This window comes from Mus musculus, chromosome 4, assembly GCF_000001635.26.
Source record: "Mus musculus strain C57BL/6J chromosome 4, GRCm38.p6 C57BL/6J".
NCBI classification, from domain to species: Eukaryota; Metazoa; Chordata; class Mammalia; order Rodentia; family Muridae; genus Mus; species Mus musculus.
Window position 1 is genome coordinate 107034875 of NC_000070.6, and position 15415 is coordinate 107050289.

A 15415-nucleotide genomic window follows, 5' to 3' on the forward strand; every position below is an offset into this window, starting at 1 on the left:
CCCCCTAGTCCAACCCAGCTGTGGAGTAGGCACCTCTGTTCTCCAGGAGTGAGAAAGGGGCCCGTGCTCATAAGGGGGAGGGACAGCTCCCGTTCAGTCCCCAGTCACCTCCAGCGGATCCAGAACCTGGGTACTGATCTTCCATCCCCATATCAGAAGCTGTTGCTTCTGACTGAAAAATCTTAGACCCCAAACCTGGTTTCAGCTAAGCTCCCATTCCTGTCTTGCTTAACTAAGTGGCTGTGGGCACATATCTGGCTTTTCTGGGCCTCCAAGTTGTCTTCTGTGAAGTGGGAGGTGTGTGGAGTAGCCCTTCTGACTTTACATCTATAGGAGGGAGACTTACTATGGCTCTATGCAGGATACCCCCTTGTTAGCAAGCAGGATAGGGTTGGAATCCTGTCTGTGTCTCCCTTCAGGCAGCATGCTGCAAATCTGGCCTTCTTTTGACCAACACTTTGTGTGGTAGCAGCATCCTGACTCCTTTAGCCCTGGAGTATGACACTTGCCTCCTCCAGTGAGAAGGGCATTTAGATCTTTCTCATACACCAGTTCTCATGGGCCATAATGAACTGGCTTACTGTGAGGGGCAGAATCAAGTAGAAGCATTCTGGGTCTGCTGCTGTCATCAAGTAACTGTAAACCCACCTCAGAACCAACACTTTGCAATCAGCATGGGTCTCTCTAAGGCCGAAGGCAAATAGGCTCTGTGTCCCTGTGTTATAGACTAAACAGGGTTGTGAACCTGCAGGCACAACCTGGCAACAGGGCCTTGTCCCAGGTTAGCACCTAACTATTCCTTTCCTTCTGTGCCTCATTTTGTAATCTCTAAGGGAGTTGCTATGACTATTAAACATCTGTGTACACATAAAACATGTGACACAGCTTTATCCTCCATAGTAAGAATTGTCGTTTGTGTAGCCGGAGTCAACACCAAGTGGCCAAGCTGAGGTGAGCTGTCTTGTGACCTCTGTTTACCATCCAGGTTGTCTAATCAGAACAGGCCCAGGGAGTGAGGCGCTGTGTGAGCTGGCTGTAGCCAGTCCTAGTCCTCCCTGTAGGCCTCACTCCTTGCCAGCCAGCTGATGTCATTGCCTATATTCTGTCCAGGTAGTCTTGTAGACACGAGGCCTCCATGAGTGGCCTAGCAGAAGAGGGCTCCCTCAGTGGTGAGGTTGAGGAGACAGTTCTTTGTGACATCACCTGTTTTAGCCCAGTGTTACCTCTGTGCTGGTCTGACCCAACACTGCCCCTGGTTTTCACCTTCTTCCTGCCAGAGGTTTGGGAAAGATCCAGCGTGTGTGAGTGAGACTCTGGTCTCCCACCCGTTAGCTGATCTGGCCAACTGCTCCCTCTCAGACCTGCAGTCCCGCCTTTTGTAAAGTGGGACCAGCTTCAGAAGGTTGTTACAGGGACAGAGCAGGCGAAGTCTAAGGTCACTGTGTGCCCAGCAAGATGTGTCTCACATTGGAGCCTCTCACCAACCTGCTGCTCTCAGATGCCCACAGGGCCAGTGCCCAAACAGTTGTCGCGCTTTGTTCTCCTCTGCCAGTCACTGAGCACCCTGGGTTGTAGAGTTGGGGGTGTAGCCACAGAGACACTGTCCTGCCATATTTACCCTCAGAGTACAGCAGTGGGGGAGGAATGGCCCTGTGACTATAGGGGAGGCTATTGAGCATTCTCAGCCAGAGGCAAGGTGGGTGGTTCCCTCTGTTGCCTTCTCCCTCAGTCTGATGTGACTCTGATCACCAGTCAGCATTGGGCTTGGTAGCAGAGTCAGTCTGCCTAACTGCTGAGGCCTGTGGGACGGGAATGATGGCAGCTTGCTGATCAGACAGGGTTTAGGGAGAATCATCGTGAAGCCCCCGCCAACGCATTGACTGTTGTGACTGTCCCTCTGTGCTGGCTTGTCATTGTGGTCCTGTCTGTTCTGAAAGTACGTGTGATTTTTTTCTCATCAGGCTGTCGTCACAGACTAACCCTCTCACTTATATTCTGTGTTTGTCTCCCTCCCGGTTCCCCTTCTCCCCCTCATAGACTGACCCTTGGTTATCGTTGCAGAATTACGGCAGCGGCATGAGACCACCACCCAACTCCCTCGGCCCCGCCATGCCTGGGATTAACATGTAAGGCAAATAGCCCCGGCCGGTGCCTCAGAGCCCATGGCCTCCCCACCCACTGTTGGACCCCAGAAGACAATCTTACCCCTCACTGGTGCCCCTCTGGACCTCTGTTTCCTCACCCTTAGGGTGAGAGCTGTGTCTTACACTGGATTGTGTGCTTGGCACAGTTAGCCACCTTGTGGTCACCAGGCTACTCCTACAAGGTGTGGTTACTCCCTGCCTGTGATGAGGTCACTGAGGCCAGAGAGGTAGAGTGACTTCCTTAGGCTTGCACAGCTTCAATGGCTGATTCAAGATTTAATCCTTATGCAAATAAGCCCTGATATTTAGTGCTTATAAGAATCAGTGGTCTATCTTCCTAGGAAAAAAAACAGCAGAAATACTTATATATATATATATAATTTTGTAAATACATATTTTACAAATTTTTTCATATAATTTGAAGGAGTTCCTAAGTCTCCTTCCGTGGAACTACCCATTGCTACCCCAGAGTCAGATGGCATCTAGGACTTCCTGTACTGATGGCAGCCTGCTCCTGCTCCCACTGGCTCCACGCCATAGAGTGTAGCCCCACTTTGATTGTCACCATCTCTCCTTCTCTTAGGGGCCCAGGAGCTGGCAGACCCTGGCCCAATCCCAACAGTGCTAACTCAGTGAGTATACAGGTCTGGAGGGTGCCTTTCCCCAGGGAAGAGGTTCTGGACATTAGGTAACCCTGTTGCCAGGAAGAGGTATCAGGCGGGAGAACTACAGCAGGATCTACCTGATGCTGCTAAGAAGGCCCGTGTAGGTGGAGCCCTCGGCAGTGTGCTGGGGTCCTCACACGTGGTCCTGCCCTGAGCTATCGGCTGGCTAAGAGCTAGGGCTCCACGTGCGTCATGGTTCTGGTTTCTAGCATTGAGGGAAATGACTGACAGGCTTGGTGCAGACAGAAGAAGGGGTGTGGGTGTTGCTGTCTTCCACCCTCCCAATTGGGAGGTCTCCTGGGACCCTACTCTCAGGCTCCACCAAAGACTGGGAGAAGGGAGACCAATCCCCAGGACCATTGCATGTGTCTCAGGCCCCTTCTTCTGGAAACTGACCAGGTTACTAATTCACTGGGTCCCCAAGCCTACCATAAATAAGAATGACTGTGCCCCAAAGTGGGTTTGGAAGTGATGGGGCATGATGCTTGTCTGTCAGGGAAGGCAGCTCCAATCCATGGCTCCCGAATCTTCTTTCCAGATCCCGTACTCCTCATCATCACCCGGAACCTATGTGGTAAGTGCAGCTCAGGATTCTGACTCTCTAGTGCATGTGACCGCTGAGGAGAGCCACTCAGGTCTAGTATGTTCCTCATGAGAACACATCTGAGCCCAGGAGCCAAATTGTTCTCAGCGTTTAGGTGTTTGTACAGGCCTGGGCTAGCCTTCAGTTCTCCAGAGCTGAGCCAGAAGGGCTCTTTTTCAGTGACTGCTACCCAGCAGGCTGTGGGCCCCGTTTACTGGCTCTGGCTTTCACTGGTTGGTGTGCATGTGAGCAGATGTGTGCACACACCCACCACTTGTGCCTTGGCTTGAGAGGACGAGCATAAATCTAGCTCCCTTCTGGCTTGTAGGCTCCAGTTCTGAGTGCAGGAGAGGCAGTACCAGGTACCAGGCTGCTCTGGGCACTGGCAGCTAGCATAGCGGTCTCCCCAAGCTTCTTAACACCACAGGTTAGTTACTGACACCTTTTATCTCATCTCAGGGACCCCCTGGTGGTGGTGGCCCTCCAGGAACCCCCATCATGCCTAGTCCTGCAGGTAAGAGGGCTTGAGGGGGGAAATAAATGTCTGGTGGGAGTGGGGTGCTATGTGTCTGAGGGCTCTATTGCAGACCCTGGCCTTTCAGGCACCACTTCTGAGCCTTGAGTGCATGCTCTGCCAGGCACTGATGCCTGGAGATGTAAGGGCCATGAGCCTTCACTATCAACAACCCACTGTGTGGCTTTAGCCACATGACCCTTATATTCCTATATACTGCTTTGAAAGAATAAAATTGAGCCAAGGTCTGAAACAACAAGATCTCATTGTCCTAGATGACTTTAGAAGGGTCTCTGGGTCCCTGACAACTGGAGACCAGGACTCTAAAAGCACATACACACTCCCCCTGAGGTTATGGGTTCTAGGCTTGTGGTCCTCTGTGTAAGAGATTGTGTTTCCCTGTTTCTTTATCTGGAGAAGGCATGCATGCACAGGAGGGCAGGTGCATATATGCACACATACATAGAGTCACAATTATCTGTCTCCTGGCTAAGAATAGCATTGCAGCCAGCTGGAAGAAGTGCAGCGTACGTCCCCTACCCAGCCCAAAATAGAGGGAGAATTTCTGCTCCTGATGGAGCAGCATTAGCTGGTTTCCTAAGGAGACTTTCCTTGGCTAGGTGGGGAGTGGCTAGAGCCTCCTCTTCCAACTCCCCATAAAGGGAATCTGCTCAGCTGCAGGGGGGAGCTGGCTGCAGCCACAACCGGCTCCCGCTCCGGCTCCCGCTCTGCAGCATTGATGAGCAGCATGACCTACATTCAGACTGGGTCATGCTAACCCACTCCTTATGTTAATGCGGCCCCAGCCCCAGCCCCTCGGCCTAGCTGAGTGGTTCTGGGTAACTTGCTGCATTTTTCCTTCCCTGGGTGGGTCTGAGAGAAAACACAGGTTATGTCTTTGTGTCCTTGCTAAGCTTAGGGGACGGATTTGTGTCCCTGTGCTGTGCCTGCCCAGATACCCTGACATTCTCAGGTTTGTGGTCGAATGGTTTTCTCAGTTGAATTTTCTGTGATTAAAAACTTTGTGAATCTTCATTAAATACAAATTAGCCAGAAGATGGTGATACTTAGAAGAAATTTTAGGTGATAAAATACAAAAGAATGAGTTCAAGTGCCGAGAGTTTGTTTTAATTAAGAAATGAATTAATCACCTGAACTCTGTGGTTCCCACTATTTCTACAGATTCAACAAATTCCAGTGACAACATCTACACAATGATTAATCCTGTGCCGCCTGGAGGCAGCCGGTCTAACGTGAGTCTGCTTTCTGCTCATTTACATACCAGATACCATAACAAATCATAATTAACTTCATCAGCTGAGGGGAAAGCATGAGTAATTGATTTTAGCCATTTGTTACCAAAGATGAATAAAATAAACCATCAGAAGCGCGATTAACTCTTGGGCAAGTCAGTCCCCATCTTATTGATGGTGGGAGGTGGGAGGGGCGGGGCTCCCCCTCTGGTCAGGTGTGAGACAAGGGAAAGCACCAGGCTTCAGGGGGCTTCTCCCCATTCTTCTGACTGGCCGTGCCACCTTGGGTAGTTAGTCCCTCCCACCGATCCTTCCTGTTCCCCAGGCATTAATGCTAAGGGGGAAACCTGAGGTTCCTTTGGGCACCTACTTGACCCATGTGGATACCAGTATGGCAGCTCCTTTACCTCGACTCCTTACAGTCTTCCCCTCTGGAGTGCCCTTGCCAAACTTCCCTGTACAGAGTCTGCCTCGCTTCTGTAGCTGTGGAGAGGAGATAGCCCCTGGCTTTGTGAGCCCAGTTTCTGGGCAAAGACAAAAGTCACACCAGGTATCACATCCTACATGAGGACTGCCATGCTGACGACGGCAGACGTGTGGTGATGAGGATGAGTGCAGACCTTGTGCACACAAGCACACACGCTGTTCTTGTGCTGCACCTCTAGCACTGCGTCCCTGCCACATACGTCTCCCAGCAGCCTGCGAAGGTCACGTTCTATGGCCTGCCTCCTTTGCCAGGGCCCTGTGTTGCATGAGTATGGGGAACTCTCTGTGGTACCGCCCTCCCATCCAGCCACTTGCTGTGTTTCACCTCACTAGGGGTCTCTTTCATTCAGATACTCTGTATTCTGAGATACCTCAGGACAGAAGTCCTGTTTTGTAGCAGTGGGGATAGAAGGTTGAGAATACTAAACCCATCCAGAGGCCCCCTGGGCTAGTAGAGGCACTGATGCCGGATGGACATGGTTTAGTGGTTTAGGTCATTTGCCACCTACAATCACTCTTGCATTTTTCACGGCCATGGATGCTATTAGGCATCACTCAGGCTGTGTCATCCTAAGGGCTGTAGCCTCAGGATGTCTACCTGCTGCCACAATTTACACTCGAGTTCGCATCAAGATGCTACTGAATGTACATTTAACTTATGGATGCCGTGACCGTGTGTTTCAGAGTTAAGGTCATGAAACTACAAACCATGACAATGCCATGTGACCCAGACAGCACCAGAGTAAGCTAAATGACACGCAGGTCGAGGACAGTCGAGAATATTACACCATCTCTAGACAGGTGCTCCAGTGAGCAGAGAGGGTAGGGAAGCTCACACTCTCTCTCTCTCCACTGTGTGGGGACTGGCACGTCCTTTGAACCAAAGGCTCTTTTTGTTCTTCAAAGTGACACTGGTGTCCATTCAAAAACAGTGACCCCCTCAAGCCAGTGTGAGCGCAGACTAGAGTGAGCACTGCCATCAACCCCAGTCCCTGATTGCTCTGGGTCTAAAGTTCTAGATCCAGTGGTCACAGTACAGGTCCTGTGTGTGGACCAGAGGGGAGGGGCTTTGATAACAGATGTCCCAGCCTTTGGGCACAGCTGTGCCTTTGTGGTATACCAGTGACGGCTCACATCACTGTAAAACAAGGCCGAAGTGCACTGAAGGTGCAGCGTATGGCAGAGCACATACCTCACATGCAGGAGACCCTGGCTCCACCCAACAAAACAGAGCAAAAACAACTTCTGGTGGGATTTTGATTTAAGAACTGGAATTCTATGTTATCTTGATTTCCTAAAGGCTTTTAATGAACTTGCAGAAAGCAGAACTGTTCTCTAATCAAAGCCAAGCTCCAGTTTGCTCATTGATCTGCATGTTCGACAGTTTTAATCTCGTGCTTGGCAACTTGATCTGAGAGCTCTCACCAGGCGAAGAAAAGCCTCATTCCCTGTGCCACAACTTCCACCAAGGGTGTCTGTGACAACAGCCATCACGGAGCAAGTTTTTACTATACCTGTAAGGTGACAGTCATTTGGGGGTTGAAGAGATCGCTCAGTAGGTAAGAGCACTGGCTGCTCTTCCAGAGGACTCAAGTTGAGTTCCCGTTATCCTCATGGCAGCTCACAACTGTCTGTAACTCCAGTTCCAGAGGATCTGACACTCATGCAGCAACACCACCAATGCATGAAATAAGATGGCAGTCACTGCTGGCAACCACAGGAAAGGTGGCAGATGTTGTCTCTAAAATTTCAGTAGCTTGGTCAGGAGGGTGGTAGCAATGCCTTTAGTCCTACTACTCAGTACTTCTACAGAATGAGCTCCAGGAAAGCCCAAGGAAAAAACATAGTAGCCAAGGCTATATAGTGAGCACCATGTCTCAAAACACAAGAAAATCGAAAGTGTGAGACAAGAGGACATCCATATCTAATCTGGAAATCTGTTGAGGAAATCGAAGGAAAAGGAGTTAGAATCAAAAGGAAGGAGTGCGGCTCAGCTAGCCGCTTGTGCTAAACCTTATACCACAAAGAGAATGACTCAGCTTTAGAAATGAGGCGACGGAGAACTCAGAAAATGCCAGGTCAAGGCCAGACAAGCTAAATAAGACTTTCTCAAAAAATTTCTTTCTTAAAACTAACTCACTTAAACTTCAGCTAGGATCTCACAGGTGCAAGTGTCCTCTGTAGTTGAATATCATTTCTTTGTGAGAAAAGGTTTAATTGAGCAGAATATGTGTCTCCCCCTTCCCTCCCATATGTGTGTGTCTGTGTGTGTGTGTGTCTGTGTGTGTGTGTCTGTGTGTGTGTCTGTGTGTCTGTGTGTGTGTGTGTGTGTGTGTCTGTGTGTCTGTGTGTGTCTGTGTGTGTGTCTGTGTGTCTGTGTCAGTGCATATGACTGTTTCAGAGCTTCCGACATTTCAGAGGTTGGGGAAGGCGGCAGAGGCAGAAGGAAATTAGACATGTCAGGACAGGAGCATTTTTGAAAATACACAAAGCTTCTGTCTTAGTCAGGGTTTCTATTCCTGTACAAACATCATGACCAAGAAGCAAGTTGGGGAGGAAAGGGTTTATTCAGCTTATACTTCCAAATTGCTGTTCATCACCAAAGGAAGTCAGGACTGTAACTCAAGCAGGTCAGGAAGCAGGAGCTGATGCGGAGGCCATGGAGGGATGTTCTTAACTGGCTTGCTTCTCCTGGCTTGCTCAGCCTGCTCTCTTATAGAATGAAGACTACCAGCCCAGAGATGGTCCCACCCACAAGGGGCCTTTCCCCCTTGATCACTAATTGAGAAAATGCCTTACAGTTGGATCTCATGGAGGCATTTCCCCAACTGAAGCTCCTTTCTCTGTGATAACTCCAGCCTGTGTCAAGATAAAACACAAAACCAGCCAGTACAGCTTCCTTATTTCTTTAAACATCCTGGCTACTACCTGCTATTGTTAACTAGCCTTCTCAGTTTAAGGAATAGTGTTTCTGTATTAGAAAGGTAACCCATAGACTAAGGTAGCAAAGCTGGGGCAAATGGCACCCACAGCAAGTAGATGAGGTGGGTCTGCATGCACACATGCAGTTCCACATTCCATTTCCAAGGACACATGGCTTTATTTTGTTTGTTTGTCTAAAAGCAGGGCTCGTGCATGTGCCCGTGCTGTCTGCGCTGGGGAGGTGGAAGCAGGAGCACCCAGAGCTCTCAGCCCAGCCAGTGTGGCCGAGTAGACAAGCTCCAGGCTCAGTGAGAGCCTGTTTCAGAAACTGAGGTGAAGAGCCATGGGGGAGACAGCCCTGACCACTACCTTTCCTATGCAGGTGTGTGCTCACCCCCACATGCACGTATGCACACAGACATGTGCACACACCCACACACAGACTGAAAAGTAAAAATTAAACAAAAAGTTAAATTAAATGTTGATGCATGCCTGTAGATGTAGCTGCTCTGGAGGCTGAAGCCGGAAGCTCACTTGAACTTAGAAGTTCAGGGCCAATCGGGGCAAGCAGTTCAGAGTCACCTCGAAAACCAGTGAGAAGGCTAGGCAGAAAATCTACATAATGAAGGAAATATATGTGATAATTGAACCTAAAATATGTAGAGAACCTTACCAACTCCATAGTGAAAGAGCAACTCAATTAAAACATGGGGCAGATGTGCAAATAGATGCTCCTCCAGCAATGTGCAAATAGGCCATAAGCAGGAAGCTGTAAGAAATGCAATGTAAAACAGCAAGGGCCAGGTCATGGTGGCACACACCTTTGGTCCCAGCACTTGGCAAGCAGAGGCAGGCAGATCTCTTAAGTTATAGGACAGCCAGGGCTACACAGAGAAACCCTGTCTCAAAACATACACACACACACACACACACACACACACACACACACACGAGCACAGGAGCAAGGTAGTTCATCATAGAAGGAGGGTGACGTTGCTCACAGCCATGGGCAGTGACGTGTTGGGGCTGCAGTAGAGAAAGGAAGCCCTCATCCACTGTTGGCAGGCACACTGAGTGGTGCAGCTGCTAAGGAGAGCATCCTGGCTCTACTAGGAAGGACAGGGGACTTAGTGACCCAGAGTTGCACGTGGACATACCTTCCAGAAGTGTAAATCCCAGGCTGCAGAGAGTCGGAGCAGATGTGTGTGGCAGAGCTCTGCCCCGGACACAGGGCAGCCTTAGAACTGTGCTGAAAGTGAGAGGTTAGCACTAGCCTGTGGAGACCAAGGGATGCAGTGTCCAGAATAAGCACGTCCACAGACGTGAGCAGCCTGCCTACTGCTGAGCTGACAGTTGGGGGTGGTGGAAGTGGTGGATGCCAGCCATAAATGTAATGGATCAGTTGTATGATGTATGAATGTTTTAAGTTACTAAACCATTATGTGGACATAAATAATATGTAATTTTAGAATTGCCTGATTTGGAGACAGATGTGTTGGTGTGTGTCTTAATCCAGAGCTTGGGAAACAGGCAAGCAGATCTCTCAGTTTTGGGGTAGCCAGGGTTACATAGGCCCTGTATCAGAAAAATGACCAAAACCCTGATTTTTATATGTTGGTCATAGCTATGTTAGAATACTGATGTGCATTTGTATGCATGTGTGATGTGTATTATGTTAGTAACTGTAAACACTTTTTGGGAGGGTCTGGGACAGCGGTGTCTTACAAGCATAATAAGATGACCATTCCCCATTTGGGCTAATGAAATTTGTGCCTGGGAAAGGTGACAGAGATGTTGAACCTCACAATTCAGGAGGTCTTGCCAACTGCTCCGTTCTGTGTACTGCCTGCTGCCCTGTGCGCTGGCGCTGCCTGCTGCCTGCTGCCCTGCGCGCTGCCTGCTGCCCTGCTGCCCTGCGCGCTGCCTGCTGCCCTGCGCGCTGCCTGCTGCCCTGCGCGCTGGCGCTCTCCCAGCAGTTGTGGAGTGGCTCTATGTTCTGTTCTTCTGCTGAGGTGCTACAGCCTCTTCTGATTTCCCTGCCTATCTATTGAAGCTGCAGCCATGCCTTGTCTATGACTTGTGTTTGTATCTCAACCTCTCTGACCTCTCTTCTATTGGTGGCTGTGACACAGGTGCGACCCAGTTCTATCCTCAGCACCCAGTTCAGGCCAAGTGCCCAGCAGTCCTCCCCTGTCAAACCTTGTCTAGCCCCTCCCACCCCCATCTAGACTGCACCTCAGGCACTGGCTCCCGCATAGGCTCAGCCTCACCTCAGCACCCTGACATGTGGCCTTGTGTGCTTGCTTCCCCATGTGGACTTGGCAGCTGCAGACAGAATGAAGTGACATGTGCTCTTCACCAATGCTCCCTGAAACTCAACATGTCTGAGGTATAGCCACATAGCAGGCTCTTGTTCCACTCTCTGCTCCACCGGGAGACTATGCAAAGCACTCCCCACGCAGTGACAAGTTTGAATCAATTGGTCTAACCTGTGTTGTAGTCAACATACTTTTCTGTGCAACAATGGTTAGTGAACCAGGCACCTCACCAGAGTGGTTCAAGTCCTGTAAGGAGGCCCAGGAAAATGGCGAGCTGGCTGTTACAGAGCCTGGTGGCTTTAGCCTGCTTCCTTTCCCTCTGAGTTTGTTCTTTTGACTATTACATAGACTCGGGTTCCTCCACTCAGCACTCAGCCCCGAGGCCCAACCAGCACCCAGTGCTTAAGTCTGCACAGGGAGACCCATCAGCCTGGAGCATCCTGGGTGCTCTGCTAAGCTGCTGGGACCTGAGGCCTGAGCCTTTGAAGGCATTTGGGAAGCAGAAAAGGGGTGCGAAGGGCCTGGGTCCACTAACCAAGCCCTGCTTACCCCACAGTTTCCAATGGGTCCTGGCTCAGACGGCCCAATGGGAGGCATGGGCGGCATGGAGCCCCACCACATGAATGGATCCCTAGGTAAGCCGGCTCCTACACACACTCCAGCTGCCCAGGCAGCGGCCTCTGCTTTAGCTCCTGGTCACTGGGCCTGGGACACTGTTGGCCTTGACTGGGCACCTAGAAAGTCCTGAGCAAAAGCTGCTGCCTAAGCAGGTGGTGGGGGTTGGAGGTGGGGGTGACCCCTCCAAGTAAATAATGTGAACTCAGGTGCAGACACAGAGCGGAAAGGGCTCCCACAGAAGAGCAATCCAGCAACTGGAGCGTTTGTACACACGTCCTAAAGGTCACAAGTTTCAGGCCTGCCTGGATAACACACAGTAAGGACTTGTTTCAAAATAAAGAGAAAATGAACTGAAGGTGTAGTCCAGTATTCAGGCACTCACTAGAGCATGCACGGGACCTGGTAAGATCCCCAGTTTAGAAAGACGAAACAGGCAGGGCACATTGGGCATGTCTTCATTCTGAGCACTCAGGATACGGAGGTGAGCATGGCTCTCCTGGCTCAGCTGGGCAAGATCCTGGTTCAAAACAGCAGATGGGGCGAGAAAATGGCTTAGGTGGTGATGTGTTTGTCATACATGAGGACCTGGCACCCATGGAGAAGCCAAACCCAGTGACACACACTTACACACAAACTCAGTGGCACACACTTAGAATACTAGCACTGTGGAGGCAGAAACAGAAAATCTGTAGTAGAATCAGCAAATTGAATCCAGGTTCAGTGAAAGAGCCCATCTCAAAGGAAGGTCAAGAGTACCTCCACCCGTGTACACACACATACATGAAAACACGCACCTGCATACCCCCCACAGCCCCCCACAGCCCCCAATCCACCATGCTGACTCGGTTTCTTCTTCCTTCTTAGGATCAGGTGACATAGATGGACTTCCAAAAGTGAGTGGCACTTGATGTCCCCTCCCTCGGTGTCATCCTGTGTGTTTGGTCAGGTTTGGGCAATATGGACTCACCTGCTCATGTCTTCCACAGAATTCTCCTAACAACATAAGTGGCATTAGCAATCCTCCAGGCACCCCTCGCGATGACGGCGAGCTAGGGGGGAACTTCCTCCACTCCTTCCAGAACGACAATGTAAGCCCCTGCCTGCCATACTGACCCCTCTAGTCCTTGGGTCCCAGTGGTCCCCTTAGGCCTAAGGGCTCCGTGACTGTGTGTCAGCCAGCTGTCTTTCACCTGCAGAGCCCCAGCCATTCATTGTTTTCTGCTCCCTGGTCCTTCCAGGGGCACTGTGTGGAGTGGGAGTCCTGGATTGAGTTGAGGCATGTGGCCTTCTCTGTCCATTCTCATTAATGAAAGCATTTTTCAAGGTCCCAGACTTTCCCCAGCCTACAATACCTTCAGGAACCCTGACTCGCTAAATCCAGTACCCTACTGTCTTGCTTCCCCCAACGAGCTGACTCCAAAGGATAAGAACTAGAGGCCATTTGTGCTGCCAGAGTTCCTGGCAAGGACTGGAACTGAGCTGGTCTCATAGGTGTCACCTAGCTCCTGCCTCCTTCCCCTGTCCCTACCTATTGTGCCACCAGGTTGGCTGGGGTCAGCACTGTGCAGTAAGCCTTCAGCAGGCTATTGGCCCATTGGCAAGTCCATGGCCTCCTCCCCTGATCCTCATCTGTGCTTTCCCTGCAGTATTCTCCGAGCATGACGATGAGCGTGTGACCCCCTCCGAGACGCTGGGAGCCAGCATTGCAGGCAGAAGATGCCAAGAATTATGCAAGAAGTGAGGTGTCCATACCAGGAGCTGGGGGAGGGCATCTCCTGCTCCCTCCACCCTCCCATTCACTCCCCCACCTTCCCCAATTTTAGTTTCATGCAATAAAAAGGCCAAACTTTTATTCCGTAAAACATGAAGGACAAAACTCAAAAATATATTTCAAGTCAACGGCCAGAAAACTCTCACCTTCTTCCCGCCCAAAAGGACCTTTCTGTACATGACACTTTTTGTTGGTTTTTTTGTTTGTTTGGGATTTTACCGTTGCTGGGATTTTAAATTTGTTTTTTTTTTCCCGGGGTGGGGGGTGTTCTTTGGGGGAATTTTTTTTTTAATGGAAGCTTCTAGCAAGCCCTATGCCCCACCCCAATCAACCTCTTTGCTTTCTTCTTTAAAAAAAGGAAAAAAGGAAAAAGAAAAAAAAGGAAAAAGAAAAAAAAGGCCAAAAAAAAAAAAAAAAAAGGAAGAAAACCCCACAAGCCCTGCTGTCTGTCCCCAAGTCCTACCACCAGAAAAGCTGGTCTAGGTGTGCAGTGTCACACTGACGTTGTAGCCATCTAAAATAATAATAATAAACTGGACAGTTTGCAATTGCTGGTTTATTTCAAAAGCTGTTTGGGGAAAAGGAACAGAAACCAACCCTTTCCACATGGGCCTTGGGGTTTGCAAAGCTGGGCGAGGAGATGCAGGTGTCAGCTTTGCTCTGGCTTGACTGGCCATCACAACACACTGGGCCAGAGGACCCAGAGCCTGCTGTCACCCAACAGAGACCATCGCTGTGATCCAGCGTACACACTGTTCCAGGATGGCTGCCTCTTCTCCAGACCTCTCGTGCCAAGCCACTGGGGCCTCCAGTCTTTCGATCCCCACCGTTTCCTGGCAAGAGTCCTGCTGGCTGGGTAGTGGCCCAGGCCAAGGAGGAGAGGCCCCGCCAACGGGATGACTACAATCTGGGCCATAGCCCTGACCTCCATATTCTGGTCCCGAGCTCCTCACATAGTGCGCACTGGCAGGGCAGGCTGAGGTTGTGGTTTTCTTTTTTTTCCTCCTGTTTGTCCTTTTTCAGAGATGGGTGTTGGTTGGAATTGCTCTGTATTTGCTTGGGACTGGATGGACAGACTTCGGCATTGCTGTGGGGGTGGGGGAGCACCAGCAACCAAACAGACACTGTTTCTGGTCCTGTTTTTATTTTCAAAAACCGATGAACCTGATGATGGAGCCTGTCCCCTCCGAGGAGGGGTGACTTGGCTGCCCTGGCCTCTCCCCGTGGCAACCTTTGTGTCTTGCCCCGGAAGACACTGAGTTCATTGTACATGTACACCCTCTGCGCCCTGCCCACCCTTGTAGCTGGTCTTTGTTTTCTTACCTCCCCTTTCTGACCCATGTATATCATATTATGTGAGATACCATCTGCCTGAAAAAAGACCTTGTGCGGATTCTTGGGAACATTGTAGCTGTTTCTGTGTTTTTTCTTACCTTGTAGTCTGGTTCTGAATTATGAGAGGAAAAAAAAAGTAATTATGATACATTGTAGTTTGTGTACGATATATGTTGATAACGTTTTATTAAAGGGACATCTTTTTTCCGCAGCCCTTCCTGACATACTTGTGGGGACCCGGGTAGGAGCTGATGGTACCGATGAGGAAGGAGACGCTGTACCCGGTGCCGAGTACAGTTGCCTTGGGAGGGGTTTGGGACAGATGGAGGCTATCCTTACTCAGGCTGAGGCAGCTGTAGTCTTCTGGCTTGCAGTCACATCTTACCTTCCAAAGCTTTGCTTGTACAAGTCAAGAACGGTCCCCAAAGACTGTTTTCTCTACAGGTGGTGGGCAGACAGCAAGGTGGCCTTCCCACATTCCTACCTTCTTCCAGAGGCCAAATTTGTTAACTTCCCATGCCCAAATGCATGGTTTTGAGGTTGGTATGGGCGTCTGTAGGCACTAGATTGTTGGAAGGTTTTTTTTTTTTTTTTTTTTTTTTAAAGATTTATGTGTTACGGACATTCCAGAAGAGAGCATCAGATCTCAGATCTCATTACGGATGGTTGTGAGCCACCATGTGGTTGCTGGGATTTGAACTCAGGACCTTTGGAAGAGCAGTCAATGTTCTTAACTGCTGAGCCATCTCTCCAGCCCCCTTCCCTTTCCTTTCCTTTCCTTTCCTTTCCTTTCCTTTCCTTTCCTT

At 50.1% G+C, this 15415-nt stretch overlaps 1 protein-coding gene across 11 annotated transcripts in view; it reads left to right on the forward strand.

Annotated features, from left to right (window-relative positions):
* Nucleotides 1-14820, forward strand: part of Ssbp3 (single-stranded DNA binding protein 3) — a 138225-nt gene extending 123405 nt beyond the window's left edge. For 3 of the 11 annotated variants that reach the window (NM_023672.2, NM_198438.1, NM_001355532.1), the window contains 9 exons: nucleotides 2062-2126; nucleotides 2728-2776; nucleotides 3348-3383; nucleotides 3852-3906; nucleotides 5089-5159; nucleotides 11442-11520; nucleotides 12368-12396; nucleotides 12490-12591; nucleotides 13150-14820. In NM_023672.2, coding sequence (NP_076161.2) covers nucleotides 2062-2126; nucleotides 2728-2776; nucleotides 3348-3383; nucleotides 3852-3906; nucleotides 5089-5159; nucleotides 11442-11520; nucleotides 12368-12396; nucleotides 12490-12591; nucleotides 13150-13179 — 516 coding nt within the window. In that variant the 3' untranslated portion in view covers nucleotides 13180-14820. Of the gene's footprint in view, nucleotides 1-2037; nucleotides 2127-2727; nucleotides 2777-3305; nucleotides 3384-3851; nucleotides 3907-5088; nucleotides 5160-11441; nucleotides 11521-12367; nucleotides 12397-12489; nucleotides 12592-13149 lie in introns of all 11 variants that reach the window. The other 8 variants (XM_006503413.3, XM_006503416.3, XM_006503412.3 and 5 more) reach the window with 5 other exon arrangements.
* Nucleotides 14821-15415: the final 595 nt, after the last annotated feature.